The sequence below is a fragment of the Amphiura filiformis genome, chromosome 9, assembly GCF_039555335.1.
Source record: "Amphiura filiformis chromosome 9, Afil_fr2py, whole genome shotgun sequence".
Taxonomy (NCBI): Eukaryota; Metazoa; Echinodermata; class Ophiuroidea; order Amphilepidida; family Amphiuridae; genus Amphiura; species Amphiura filiformis.
Window position 1 is genome coordinate 14,187,599 of NC_092636.1, and position 14,749 is coordinate 14,202,347.

Sequence of the window (14,749 nt, forward strand, 5' to 3'; positions counted from 1 at the left end):
GGGTTCCTGAATCAACAAATAAATCATTAACTGCAATCCCGGCCATAAGTCGTTCGAACACTTGTGTAAAAGTTTGATTGTTTTGAAATTTAGCTTTCTTTGGTGTAAAGTTTGAACCCGTTCCTACTACTACAACCCTCCCCATTCCCCACCAATCAATGTTGGATGTCTCTAAGGGTGCATGGCCAAATAAACAACTACCAACATTGACGGGGGAATGAGGGCATATTTGCAGCACTCATATTACTCAAGTGTTCGAACAATTTTGATCGGGATTGTGGGTCATATCAAAACCTTTCTATGTGAAAAGTAACATGTTTTTTACCCAAAATAATATTCACTACACAATGAAAAGCGAGAGTGGCCTTGACCAACGCGAGCTCAGTGGAGTCATGCTAAAAATAGATCGTATAGTGTACGCAAAGTCTACACTTGGTCGCATTTCACGTAATGCGAATTATGCTGTGCCATATAGGCTGTGACTAAGACTAGCAGACCCAGCGAGTTATCGAAGGGACTAGAGTTGACTTCTGATTAGGGGTACCCATAGTTTTTTGTATCTTGCGAGAGACTAAATTCAGGTCTATCATAACCATTTTTAGATGACCATTAGGGAAAATGTCTATACAGTCGATTATAACCCGAGGACATTTTTAATAACGTGGCGCTATTTCGTAGAGTGACTGTTGGAACAGGGCAGGTTTGACAGGAAAACCCAGAAAAACTTGATCTCACGCAGGGAAAGGAACAAAATGAGTGAAAAGATGGAATAAATAAAAATTCAGGCGGGTTTATGGAAGCACCTACAGCTTCAAAAAAATAATTTTAGGGTTAAGGAATATCTCAAGGTAATATAAACGTGGGAATAGAATTCTGAGTTCACTAGTTCGAAATTGACGGCGATTTAAAGAAAAATGTGGGCATTTTCAGCCAGTTTTCTGTTGCATTTTGAATGGCCAAGTCTGCCGTGAATTCACCGATTCTGAAATGTTACTAAAGGTTTTGATATGTAAGAGAGTTGTACACAGTAGACTAAATTGGATGGACACATCATTTTTCTAGTACTGGTAAGCAGTGCAAAAACACTCTGAAATTTAAAATATTTTGTGGGCTTCACACAAAAATGTACACTAAGACAAGAACAAAATGTGACATGATCATGGGGAATGAGTCACATGTCAACCCTGGTCGAAAATGAGTTTTACATATGTTTCTAAAGAGGATATTTAGGGCTTTCAGAAACTGAAAACCCCAAGTTGATACGACTTTTCTTTGCACGGTTACGGCACTTTATCAATCACTGAAAACAATAGAAAACTAAAGAATTTTAACACTTTCTTTGCCAATATCTCAAAATCAATGTTAGCGACATTCGACTCACTCCCTTGATCGTGTCACAAATATGTTCACCCCTTAAATTTTGATACTTCCGCCACCACTTCCCCAGCTACACATAATTATTACCTATCATTTTAATTAAACATAAATAGTGTACAATTGCAATTTCCATATACCAACCAATAAACATAAATTATGCAATGCCCTCATAGTAAATACCAAGTTTGATTAACTTACCTATGTAGTGTCCTTCTGTTGTCCAAAGTCTAACTGTGCAGTCTATGGATGATGTGATGATGACATTATTCTCTTCCACAAGATTCATGCTGAAATGAGATGCCAAAATGGTGATAATCTGCCTTTTCACAGTGCCTCTAATTGGTTAATTACATGATAAAATAATCTTAAGTAACCAATCAGAAAGAGCTTGTCGATCTTTTTAGCATTTTTTCCTAAAAGACCTATAAATTTTATGTCTTTTGGGAAAAAAATGTATATCGTCTATAAGAAAAGTCAAAATTTTCAAATGATGGTCCATTGGTCGTCTTTTTTTCCCAACTACATAAACTTTAAGTACTTATCATTAGTTTACTTTAAAAACTGTTAAATGTCAAAAACATATATTTTTAATAATTTGCAATAAAATTACGGTATTATATAAATGTCAAAAACATAAATTTTTAATAATTTGCAATAAAATTACGGTATTATATAAATGTCAAAACATCAATTTTTAATAATTTGCAATAAAATTATGGTATTATATCGCAAATTTCACAAAAATCTAAATCATTTGATATCATAAGGACATTCCTTGTATTTACAATGCAATTTGGTGTGTTTGATGTGCTCTCAGGTCCCACAAATATACTGTGTAAACATCGCTATCTGACCCCTTAAGAGAACAGATAACTCACCTTGTAATCATTTCAATGTGGGCTCTCCAACATGTAATTGCTGAAAAAGAAACAAAGACATAATATTATTTCTGATTAAAGGAGTATTTTGAGTCTAGCATCCTCTTTTTTGTGACTTTTTTCAGTAGATATACACGAAAAAAGCTTATTCCCAAAATTTTAGTTGATTCCGATTTTGCATTTGCAAGTTATGCATAAAGTGTATTACACTGCTCCACAGACCACTGTGTTGTAATTTTGTTTTGGTGTACCAGAACGTAATTCAAATTTGCCGAAATTTAATCAGCAAGAAATGTTTTGTACATAAACATTATGTAGCCAGAGGAAAATTTGAGAAAATTGGGGATGAGGCTGTGGATCATGAAATGCCCTAAAAGTTAGTAGTTAACATAATGATGATAATCTCAAAATGATATACTAACCACAAATGGTCTTAAATTATCACTTTTCTTGGCTTGAAAAGATATTATATTAGCCCAAATACATGTCACACCAACCATCAGTTGCATAGTGGCATAGTGCCAAAAGACAGCTTTTACTGAGCAGGGGTCCATTTCACTAAACTCTTTGTACCTCCTAGTAACCGTTTTTAAAGTTACGAATACCCAATACTAGATGTAACTTTACAAAGGGTCCCTGTAGTAAATCCCTATTACTTACAAAGGGTACCATTCATAAGTAAGTTTAGTGACATGGAATTTAGGACTCACCGCAAGTTGTGAATGATTTCGAGACTTGCAAAGCTTTGTAAAGTTTAGTGAAGTTAATGAACCCCAAGTCAGCTTGATCTACTGGGCAGAATGGTAACCCAAGGCCCGGTGCATCTTCTTATGGCCCATTGAACACCAAATTGCATCAAGATTATGAGCCAAAATAGTTAATATCACAAATTTACTTTCACTCCCGGTGGGTTCAGTCTTCACTGACAATGTGTACGCATGATGGTTCCAATTAGGGGTACTTTTCAAGAAATGTCCGCGGAATTTTCGAGGACAAAAATGTTCGCGATTGTCCAAATTAGGGGTGTTTTGGAGCAAAATTGTCCTTGAAATGAAAAATAGGGTATATTTCTAGGACTTTCGTCCACGTTTTACCGCTACAGTTTTTGTTATTGTCCTCATTTCCCTGTGAAATAGGGGAAAAATTCAAAAGCGTCCTTGAAATGGTAAAAATAGGGGTATTTATTTTGGAAAAATGTCCTCGATGCCTCATGATAAGGGGGTGAAATGAAAATGCGTCCTCAAAATGTTAAAAATAGGGGAGGTATTTGGGGGCAAATTTTCCTTGATTTCACGCAAAATAGGGGGTAAAATTGCTGCAAATGTCCTCGATTCCCCGTGAAATAGGGGTCATTTTCAAATCCTGGAACGGTCATACGTCCTACCTTTAAATACAAACTGAACCCACCGGGCTTTCACTTCATGTGCCAATTGTCTCTTTGATTGTCTTTTGATACAGATAGGCCCGTACGCAGGATTTCGTTTGGGGGGTGCTGATTTTGAAAAAGTGGACTTTTTTCCAAGGGGGTGATTTTGTGAAAAGTGGACTTTCTTCCCAAAATTTTGACTTTTTTTGTCCGAAAGAGCGTAAAAAACCTGATTTTTTGGCTCGCTACTCTCGCAAATTCTGAAATTTTTGGGCTTTTTGTATACTTTTCCAAATTTTCTTGGATGGATACAGAATTATACATCCCCCAACAGATACAGGATAATATCCCCCACACAAATTATTGCGGCTAGTTACTTACATGGTGGTGGTTCATCCTCAGGAGATTTCATACAATAACTATCAATATCCCACACTGAAACAAAACCTATAAGCACACAAACAGAAAATAAAAATAAACTCAGTATTCATATCAAAAAATGGTCTGCTAACATTGACACCTAGTTCCTCTTTATTATATTTAATTTTTCTCTTTCAACATACATGACATACCCTGGATTATTGATGTTTGATCACTCTTTTGTGAGTGAGCATTGTTGCTTTAATGCTATGTTTTGTATTATATATCCTTTTTGTTTTGTTGTTTATATGTGACATGATCTGGTCCATGGGGGCCAAAGGCGGCAAATTTGAAACTGAGATAAAGGTAAAAATATGGAGTAAAAAATAAGAAAATACATAAGATAATAGACATCAAAAAACTTCATAACTTTAGAACCAAGCATGCTAGACCTTTGGTGTTTTCAGTAAATGATAGCCTATTGTATGTCTAATGTAATAATTACAGTAACTCTATTTTCAAAAATGCCTCCTTTGGCCCCCATGGACCAGATCGTGTCACATATTGAAAAGTTGAACAAAACATACGAAGATAAAAAAAGTTTCATTAAACTTACAAATGAAGTAAAGTGCACAGGATTGGCCAGGCTAAGTGTAGCAAATGCACTAACAAAATAGCTCATGTATTTAAGGGAATATCATATGTGACCCAATTTGACCCACTCAGGCCAAAGTCAGAAATGTTGAAAATTGGGTTACTATCATTACTAACTTGCATGTTACTAACCTACACATACGGATGTTGAATCCCCAGGTCTCTTGAATACTTCGTTGCAAAGTTTTGAACCTTTTAAATGTCCATTTTCTTATTGTTTTTTTTTTCTCTTCACTTTTTGCCTGTCTCAGTTTCATTATTGTTGCCTCATTGAATAAGATCTATACACTCTTAAAATTTTTGGACGCCTGATAACATCTTTTTAAACACGTCTTTGGTAACAGTTCTTGAACACCATAGTATGTTCCACTATTGAACACATGGTGTTCCAAATATGAACAGCAGTGTTCAAGGTGATGTTCCAAATATGAACGGCAGTGTTCAAGGTGGTGTTTTAAATATGAACGGCAGTGCAATATGTTCAAGGTGGTGTTCTAGGTTTGAACATCCAGTGTTCAATAGTGGAATAAACCTAGAACACCATCTTGAACACTGTTGCAGTCTGACCCCCACCCCTAACCTGTAGAAGCTTACCTAAAGAATCCCCTACAAAGAGTGTAGCATCATCTGCACTGAGTTGCATAGAATTAATTGCTGCACGTTTACTAGTTGACTGCAATGATAAAAAGGAAAATGGTAATATTAAAAGATTTATAAATGTGTACAAAACCAATTTAATTTTAAATCTTTAATTGATTATCGAAAGTGAACACAAGTTACAAATCTGCTCCTTTTGGAAACAAAATTGTAATTTTTTTGGTGATTTTTCCCCAAATCTTCTCAAATCAACCACGAATGATTGCAGCACTTGGCTTTAGGTCGGGGTACTCCCATTGTGGCCTGTACACCATCCGTAATAATCAACTTTTGAAAAGCACCCTAAACAAGGATTTAACCCTTGGCTAAAACGACACCCTAAACAGGTAACACGCGCCTGTTTTCACCACAAACAGGGATTTTATTCCTTGCATCAAATTTCATACCCTAAATTTCATTTCCGCGTATTAGCAATTGCAATTTTGCTACTCTTTTTTTAAATTTTTCATGTTTTTGACACCCTAAACACAAAACGCGTATCGTGCATACCCACGAAAAACTACCCTTTTTACGCGTTTTTATTATCGCGGATGGTGTACAGGCCACAATGTGAGTGAACTCCCCAGGTTTTAGGTCCAGGGACTCTCCAAATCTGTAAAAAAAATTAAAATGGTTATTTCTTTTAGAATTTGCATTTTTGGCACGATATCACATGTTTTAACATTTTTTGGAAACTCAAGGAGCACATTTTAGCATCCAAAATTGCGTATTTATAATAGCAGGCCTATAGTTTAATACTTACACAACTGAATCTAGCAAATAGTGAGCCTCCATTGTACACATTCCAAAAATGAAGATAACCTGAACAAGAAAAAAATCAACATTAAAATATAAAACACACTTCATATCATTCATTGCTTGATCTTGGTTTGGGACTCTATGGGAGCTATTACAATATAAACATCTCAAAAAAAGTAACTAACCCCCCTTAAATAATGACCATTATTCAAAAACGGGTGATTGTATTACAAATCTGTAAAGTGCGTTGGAAGTGGAATTTATTTCTGCATATTTTGACACCTCGTTTGTAGCAATTGACTAAATATTGACGTCACAGCGTACATTTAAATCAATGTAGCCCAAGATTTGAATGTTGCAGTAAATTCTATTGATTTTGCATTCAGTGTAATGGAAGGAAATCTGCGTAATGATATCTGAGTATTTTTGTATTGTAAAAATTTGTATGTAAGTGCAACTTTCAAATCTGGACCTCACTACATTAAATTGACCGGTGTTTTATTGTTTTCTGGGCTATCGTATCACATGAGGTGTCAAAATGCGCAGAAATAAATTCTGCTTCCAACGCATTTTACAGATTTGTAATACAATAGCCTGTTTTTGAATAATGGCCATTATTTAAGGGGGGTTAGTTACTTATTTTGAGATGTTTATATTAAGTACTAACTGAGAGGGATCACTAAGACTGGAAGAATCAGTGAACTGCAGCCGACTACAAGCTTTCTCCAAGTGCTGTGATCTTGGGCTAACAAAGCAATTTTGTTTGGCTGCAGCATATCAGTATCTCCCAGGTACTGCAAGTACAGTGTGCACGGCTGTCCCGGTTTCCCCTTCCCATGTGGTGGAATATAAAGGGCACATTCTTTCACAGGTTCGTCATCTGTAATAATATTGATACCATACCGAATTGCTATTTTACTGTTCCCCTCACCCCACACATACACTCAGAAGAATATAAAAGTCAAAGTTAACATACAACAGTCAGCATAAAGGGTTAAATATTTTTTAATTGTAATGAAAAATGAAAGTCTCTGTTTGTATGTTTCCATGGCTCTGTCATGAGTTGTATCATTGTTTTTTTTTCAGTGGCTTTCGCAAAGGGGGGGGCACCTTACACACCTAAATCAGACTCCATTCGGGGGAACTGAACAACCTCCCCCCCCCCACTTTCAATGTGCTGCACATGCCACTGGTTTTTTGTTTGTTTGTATGGCTCTTACCTCTGGGTCCACTTGCTATGAGTTGTACTGTGTGTTTGTTTGTTTGTTTGTTTGTTTGTTTGTTTGTTTGTTTGTTTGTTTATTTGCACGGCTCTTACCTCTAGGTCCACTTGCTATGAGTTGTACTGTATCTTTGTTTGTTTTTCTTGATGGAATAAACACAAGGCTTGATATACTGTTATCACCGTCCACTGAGAAAGAAACAGGTAAAAACAAAGCAATGTTGTAACTGATGATATATAAAATAAAACTGGTGGTCACAAATTTCAGTGCATTCTCATCTATTGTAAGACAGTGTGGGTCTGACCTGGGGGGAAGGGGGTACTTGGTACAAAATGACCATATAGGGATAAGGGATGTGCCACAAACATGGGGTCACATTTTTGGCCATATGATATATCAATGACCCTTTTGCAAGGCCAGTTATTTTATAGAGATGGTCATTTATTTATATTTGTCCTAATTTTTAAAAAACAAATACCCAATTTTGTTGGGAAAAGTTGTAAAAACAGTGGCAAATTGCATTAAATTTGGTCACAAATGTTGACTTCTGGTATAGCGATGGGGTCCCAATTTCTTTTAAAAAAATCGCTTTATAGATGGGCCCACTTTCAAATTTTCAATGCCACATCCCTACCCAAACCAAACCTGATGCTCTTAGATGACAATAGATATGGCCCGACACTAGATTCCATGACAACGACTTCACCAAACAAACAAACATAATACTCACATTCTTGGCACACATCTTCCTCAATATGTGGTGCTCTTAGATGACAATAGATATGGCCTGATACTAGATTCCATACGATGGCTTCCCCATCATAACTTGACGTTGCTAACATGTTGGGTGGACATGCCGCTATTGCCAAGATGTCTTCTTTATGACCATTTTTCTATAAATAATTGTAAAAAATAAAAATATATCGAAAATCATGATGTATTTAGAGATTTTGAGTTGAGCATTTTTTCACACATTATGGAAACACCAGAAACACCCGGCAGACAAAGTGACAAAAAAATTATCTTATCCTGTCCCATAGATAATATTGTTACAAGCAATAATGTGTGATATACACATACACCCATACATAATTAGGCCTATAAATAACTTTCTTGTGTTTGGATCAAAAGTTTTAAAACTTTATTCATTCTGTTTGGCACATGAAAAAATAAAATACCTACCACGTCATCAGGCCATCTAGGCTGTGGGTGTTGTACATGTCGTATATTCTCAGCACTATCTGTATACACATTGATATGCCTATCCCATCCTACTGATATAATGTAGCGGTTCTTGTTCATTTCAATGTACACCACATCCGTCACTTCATCATAACCGTCATCTGTAAACAAACATAACAAGAATGAATAATTTTTTCATTGTATCTCTAAATGTCATGAGTATATCAAATAGAAGTTACCCAATTGTCAATTCTATTCAAAACTCATACTCCCTCTGTGGAAGACTTTAGCTAAATCTTCCACAGGGATAGTGTGGATTTTAAATGGAATAGCCCAATTCCACCGATTTGTCCTTTTTGTTCTTTTGAAGTTTTGACAAAATGAAATCATGCGGTAATTTTCACTGGGACACACAGTAACACATCATGTAACTTCACATTCAAGAAAATGTACAGTGGCAGCTGGTACTAAGAGATGCTAAATTTTCTCATGTAAAATTTTTTTTTTAATTGGTCAAAATTGGATAAAAATCACTAAAAAAATTACATTTTCACCCATAAATCAGATTCATTGACTGAAGAGATGATTTTGTTCATACAGTATATATTGAATACCCATGTGTCATGTATTTCTGCACACCAAATATGAAGGTTTTTTTTATGGGAATGTCATTTTTAAAGGCCTAAAACTCAAAAACATGTCTGGTGACTAGTTCAGGGTTTTGTTGGAGCTGGTCACATATATGGTTATGACAACTTACAATGTTTGAATTTTTAAAACAAAATTGAAACTTGTCGACTGCAGATGACACCCATGTGGAGCATTAAGGCCTAAAAAAAAAAATTTCTTTTGCAAAAAAAAAATGTAAAAAAAAAAATTTAATTTAAATTTAAAAAAAGAAGAAAAAAAAAAGTTCAAAAGCCTTTTTTACTCTATAAAAAAAAAAAAAAATCCCTACCTACTTCGCCTATTTTTTTTTAATGTTACACCAATCAAACAATTGTTTAAGCCTAATTTATCATTCAATTTACATTTTTCCATCCAGGCCTGGTAACAGTACTGTTCTCACTTCTTGCAACACTGATGTTTACACGGCACAAATGGAGAGCAACCTACAGCATTTTCAGCTTCAAGATGGTCCAGCTACACGCCAACCAAAGAATTTGATTCTTTGCCTTTTGAAATAACTCCCATCAACATTGGATATGATTTTGACCAGGAAACAGGTAACTCAATCACCAGTGAATTGGGCTCTTATATTTAAAATCCACACTACCCCTGTGGAAGATTTAACTCAAGTCTTCCACAGAGGGAGTAAGAGTTTTGAATATAATAGACAATTTGGTAGCTTCCATTTGAAATACTTACTCCAGTTGTGAAAGATACAGGTAAAGCCATAATACAGGGGGAGCAATGTGCCCCGGGCGCCACCCTTAGGGGTGCGCCAAATTGACCAATTCAGCATCGATTCTGCACCCCTCCAAGCAAGGAAAGTCAAAATTTTTGCACGCTTTGCACGCAAATCAGCACAAAATCAATTGAAAGAACATTTTAAGACTGATATTCAACTTCTAGTAACCAAAATTAGTGGTAGGCCTTATTTGTCCAAAAATTGTTTCAAGAATTGGGGGGGGGGGGGCATTATGTATCCTTAGCCCTGGGCGCCACAATCCCTAGCTACGCCACTGCCCGCATCTAAGATATTCTCGGGTGGGGGTAGGGGTGCCAATTTTGTTTCTTGCCCCGGGCGCTACCAACCCTAGTTACGCCACTTTTTATTTCTGCTTCATTACTGATTTCTTTATTACTTTTTCACACCCTTTTCTTTACATCTGTTTTGTTTTTCCTTCCTTCCACCCTCTCTTCCTCCTTCCTTCCTTCCCAGTGGTGTAGCCAAGAGGGGCAGCTGCCCCCTGTGAGAAGTCTTCCCCCGTGGGATGCTTTTTTGTCATTTTTAGCCCCTAATTGACCATTTTCGTCAAAATTCATTTGTCTTTCGTTGTTTCATCAGGCAACTTCACCACTGAGATAGCTGGGATATACCTGTTCACATACAGTATTGGGACTTACCAAGATGCGCCTACCGTTTATCTAATGAGGGACGATACTATCATCAATAGTGTCACTAGACAAGCTGAAGATCGTGTTGACATGGTCAGTAACTCGGCTGTGTTATCGCTTGATACGGGAGATGTTGTATATTTGTGGTGTAAAAAAATTGGACAAAAAATTTATGGTAGTAACGATCTTGCCAATACATTTTCTGGTGTAATGATTTCTGACGGTGGTAATTTAAAAAGGTTCTTGAATTGTCCTGTATAAAGAACCTTGAATGTTCTATGAGATCCAAAAAGATTCTGGAAAGGCTACAAAGAACCATTTTACACTGAAAAGGTTATGAAAAGGCCAAAGAACCATCTTTTTTTGGTTTCTACATGTAGGCCTAATACAGGACATACGATGACCTTTTGTTAAGATCCGTATGCACAAAACAAATTAGACCAAGTCTAACTATGGAGGTTAGATTTAGGAAGGGATCCGCTTACTCTTTTCCTTTCATCCTCTACTCTTAGCAAAGTCCAAAAGTTAAACTGCAGTCATCTAATTTTAAGGTACATGTATTTGCCATTAACAGGGTTTACAATAAGGTATGTAAATATCAAAAAGTTCCTTCTCCGTTGGACTAATCTCCATAGTTAGACCGGGTCTAAAGTTAGACCTGGTCTAGCTTGTTTTTGTGCATACGAACCTAAGCGTGTATTTTAACATTATTTGAACCACTAAACTCACCTCGTTCTAATTTCTTAAGACAATGTCCATTGTTATAATTCCACACTTTGAGTCGTCCATCCCTAGCACCTGTGATAAAAAAAAGTATAGAAATGCTGATATACATGTTTCTAGATATTCCAGATTATTTCTCTAATCACAACAAAACAGTTAGCGGTGGTGCAATATTATGTGCACCCCCAAGGTGGTGAATTATAGGTGGGATAAAGTTGTTTATGCAACCCAAAATGGGGGAAAGAATTTTTTGGCAGGTTGCAAGTGTGGTCAAGCATATTTTGGCAGGTCAAAAGAGGGGGGGGGGGCAATCAATTTTTGGCACAGATGTTTTGGGCACCATTTCAATACACCCCAAAAGGTGCAGGAAAATGTTAGGATCACGTTCAAATATGCAAAATTTCCTGCTCGCTGCACCCGCATTATATGATAAGACAGTGGCGTACTAGCTGTTCTTTCATTTTTTGACAGGAGGGTTCTGGGTTCCACCTGTCCCCCACCCCACCCCTTGGCTATGCTAATGGCTGCACGCATATGAACATAGGCCTACGCACCTGTGATAAGTCGTCTTCCAGTGTTATCAAATGTCATTGTTGTGATGGCGTTTCCATCATGAGCTTGCGAAAACTCAAACACAGAGTTGCCAGTTTCAAAATCCCAGAGTTTTACAACCTGTATAATGAAGGGCATAGCATAATCAGCATTAATAAAATAATATCAAAGATTTATTCTATTGTTCTTCCCCGTACCCCTACCCAAATTCAATTATAGCATTTTACATTGAGCCAGTCATGGATAGTACCCCACCTGACCCTACTCTAATTCTGTGTGATGTAATATACCGTACCCTCTCTCACTCTAATTGCTCATATTTATGGCCACTCACTCCAGCTCTAAAATCCCACTCTAACCCCCCCCCCCCCTCTTTTTGTCAGGTCCTCAATCACAGATGAGCTCAGCCTGCTCATTTCTAATCCTCTGCTCTAATTAGCCCAATTCATATGACGTAATTCACTGGCGTAGTCCACGTTAGAATATGACCGTTGCAAGGGCAACTGGCTCATGCATTCTTTGTTATGAACCACTGATCAAAATGCAGTGGCTCCAGAACCAGGGGGCTGGCCCTCAACAATTATGGTGGCTATGGAAAAGTACTATAGGGCCTCCCAATAACTTGGGCCATGCAGGCATCATTGCCCCTCCCCCAATATTTGAAATCTTCCAGAGCCTCAGAAATGATCACAACACAAAGCCTATGGCATATCATAATACGGAATAGGTGTTTGAGCCTAGACTTGAACCAGTAACCAATGGATACTAACATGCACTATGTCAACGAATAGTGAGACAAGTAGCTATTGCACAAGCCTATGTAAAGGCCAAGATGTAGTAATGGAATCAGTCTTGATCTGATCTGCAACATGTATAGCATCTCTACTAACATGAAGTGATACAAATCAAATAGATCTGTATAGTTTTATTCTTATTCTTGAGCCAAATTGCTGTCCGAAGAACACAACACAATATAGGGCATCATATTAAAAGGGCATTTTGTGATCCACAGCCTCATCCACCCACTTTTCTCAAAGAAAGTTGAGATTTTTATACCACTGGATGGAAACCTCTGGCTACATGTTTATGTACCAAAAATATCTTGCAGATTAATTCGTTTAGCAAAAATATTGTCATTTGAATTTTGTTCTGGTATACCGGAACGAAATTACAACAGTGACCAGCAGTGTAATACACATAATCATACATAACTTGCAAAAGCAAAATTGGAATCAGCTGAAATTTTGGTAATAAGCTTTTTTCATGGATATCTACTGAAAAATGCCATAAAAAGAGGATGATAGGATCACAAAATCCTCCTTCGGAGTTGAGATATCCTATTAATAATATTTCTATTGTTTTTTAAGAGGTTCAATGGACCATATCTGAAAACAAGTTCTGTCAACATTTCAGTCCATTCATGGTGGAGGTTCACATATTGAGGAAGAAAAAGATTCCCCTGACTTACAGATGCATCTGAGCAGGTGACAATATGCTTGAAACTTGGGTTGTATTTGGCACAGTGGACAGGCTCTTTATGTGTATAGAACACATCACCACGTTGCTGAGCTCGACTACATAAAAAAAAGAGAAATAAACAATGCTTAATGCATGATGGGCAAATAACCTGTGTTTTCGTATCATTTCTTAACACACAGACAAGCATACGTAACCATCGCAAGTAAGCTCACATAATTGTTGATCATATGTGTTGAATGCGCATTGAAACAGTGAACGGAAGATACATTTCCAATAGTCTTTTAAGCAAAAACTCATTGTTATACTCATGAAACAAAATTTATTAAATGGCGATAATGAATGAGAATTACTCTGCACCATTTATCGCGCTCCCTCTTTAAATTACCTCAGCTCCAAACAAACCACTCTGATTTCCCGCAATGATATCAAAACAGTTTTTGTTGTCTAATCGAAAAGAATGTTACAAAATTTAAAAATTCTGAAAGTTATTGGTGTCTATTTTGTTTTACCAGTTGATGTTGGTCCAATGAAAATGTAAAACATCATTGCGTTCAGGCACAATGACTAATTACATACGAAAAGATGCAGTTTTGAAAGTTGCACTTTGGTCCATTCAACCCTCACAAGGCATGCAGAAGTTGTGTAATCTACAGTAGGTCAGGCCTATTACTTTTTTATGAGAGTTGAATGGACTAAATAAGTGCAACATTCAAAACTGCATCTTTTCTTGCATGAGCCCGGGGGGGTCACTCCCATTGATAATCAACTTTTGAAAAGCACCCTAAACAAGGATTTAACCCTTGGCTAAAACAATACCCTAAACAGGGATTTCATTCCTTGCATCAAATTTCATACCCTAAATTTCATTTCCGCGTATTTAGCAATTGCAATTTTGCTACCCTTTTTTTTTTATTTTTATGTTTTTGACACCCTAAACGTGTTACGCACGTATCGTGCCTACCCACGAAAAACTACCCTTTTACGCGCTTTTCATTATCGCGGATGGTGTACAGGCCCCAATGGGAGTGACCCCCGGGTGCATGAGCAATTGTGACCAAACACAAAGATGTGTTACATATATAGTTACTTGGACAAGTTGTATCAAACATGTGATCAATTGCTATAGCAAATACTTTAATCATTTTTAAAATTTGGGAGGTCTATAAACAAACATACACATTTTGGTGACATCCATCTTAAGACTGGTTGCGATGTTGTAATTTACCAGAGTAGTAATGTAACAGGATAAATTACCATAGGGATAGGTGAAAACATTTGTTGAATGTATTGCCCTGCACTAGTATAAGTAGGCTGCACTCATCACAGGCTCCTGTCATGCCTGTGTTTGTGTGCAATATCATAGATTGAATACAATACAGCTCTTTTTGAAGACACTACTCATACAGGTGTGAGTGAAACGTACATGGACTCGGCATACTGTAAAATTTCCATAGAATTACCGGTACAATCCAGGTCTTCATGCCTATTTATTCTTTGAT

At 36.8% G+C, this 14,749-nt stretch overlaps 1 protein-coding gene across 1 annotated transcript in view; it reads right to left on the reverse strand.

Moving 5' to 3' along the window:
* Positions 1-14,749, reverse strand: part of LOC140160669 (cilia- and flagella-associated protein 337-like) — a 99,085-nt gene that overhangs the window by 19,513 nt on the left and 64,823 nt on the right. The window contains exons 15-25 of the mRNA XM_072183944.1: positions 13,240-13,345; positions 11,774-11,891; positions 11,226-11,294; positions 8,436-8,596; positions 7,984-8,146; positions 7,349-7,441; positions 6,035-6,093; positions 5,230-5,308; positions 4,003-4,068; positions 2,256-2,295; positions 1,576-1,664 (exon numbers count right to left, since the gene is read on the reverse strand). Coding sequence (XP_072040045.1) covers positions 1,576-1,664; positions 2,256-2,295; positions 4,003-4,068; positions 5,230-5,308; positions 6,035-6,093; positions 7,349-7,441; positions 7,984-8,146; positions 8,436-8,596; positions 11,226-11,294; positions 11,774-11,891; positions 13,240-13,345 — 1,043 coding nt within the window. The remainder of the gene's footprint in view (positions 1-1,575; positions 1,665-2,255; positions 2,296-4,002; positions 4,069-5,229; positions 5,309-6,034; positions 6,094-7,348; positions 7,442-7,983; positions 8,147-8,435; positions 8,597-11,225; positions 11,295-11,773; positions 11,892-13,239; positions 13,346-14,749) is intronic.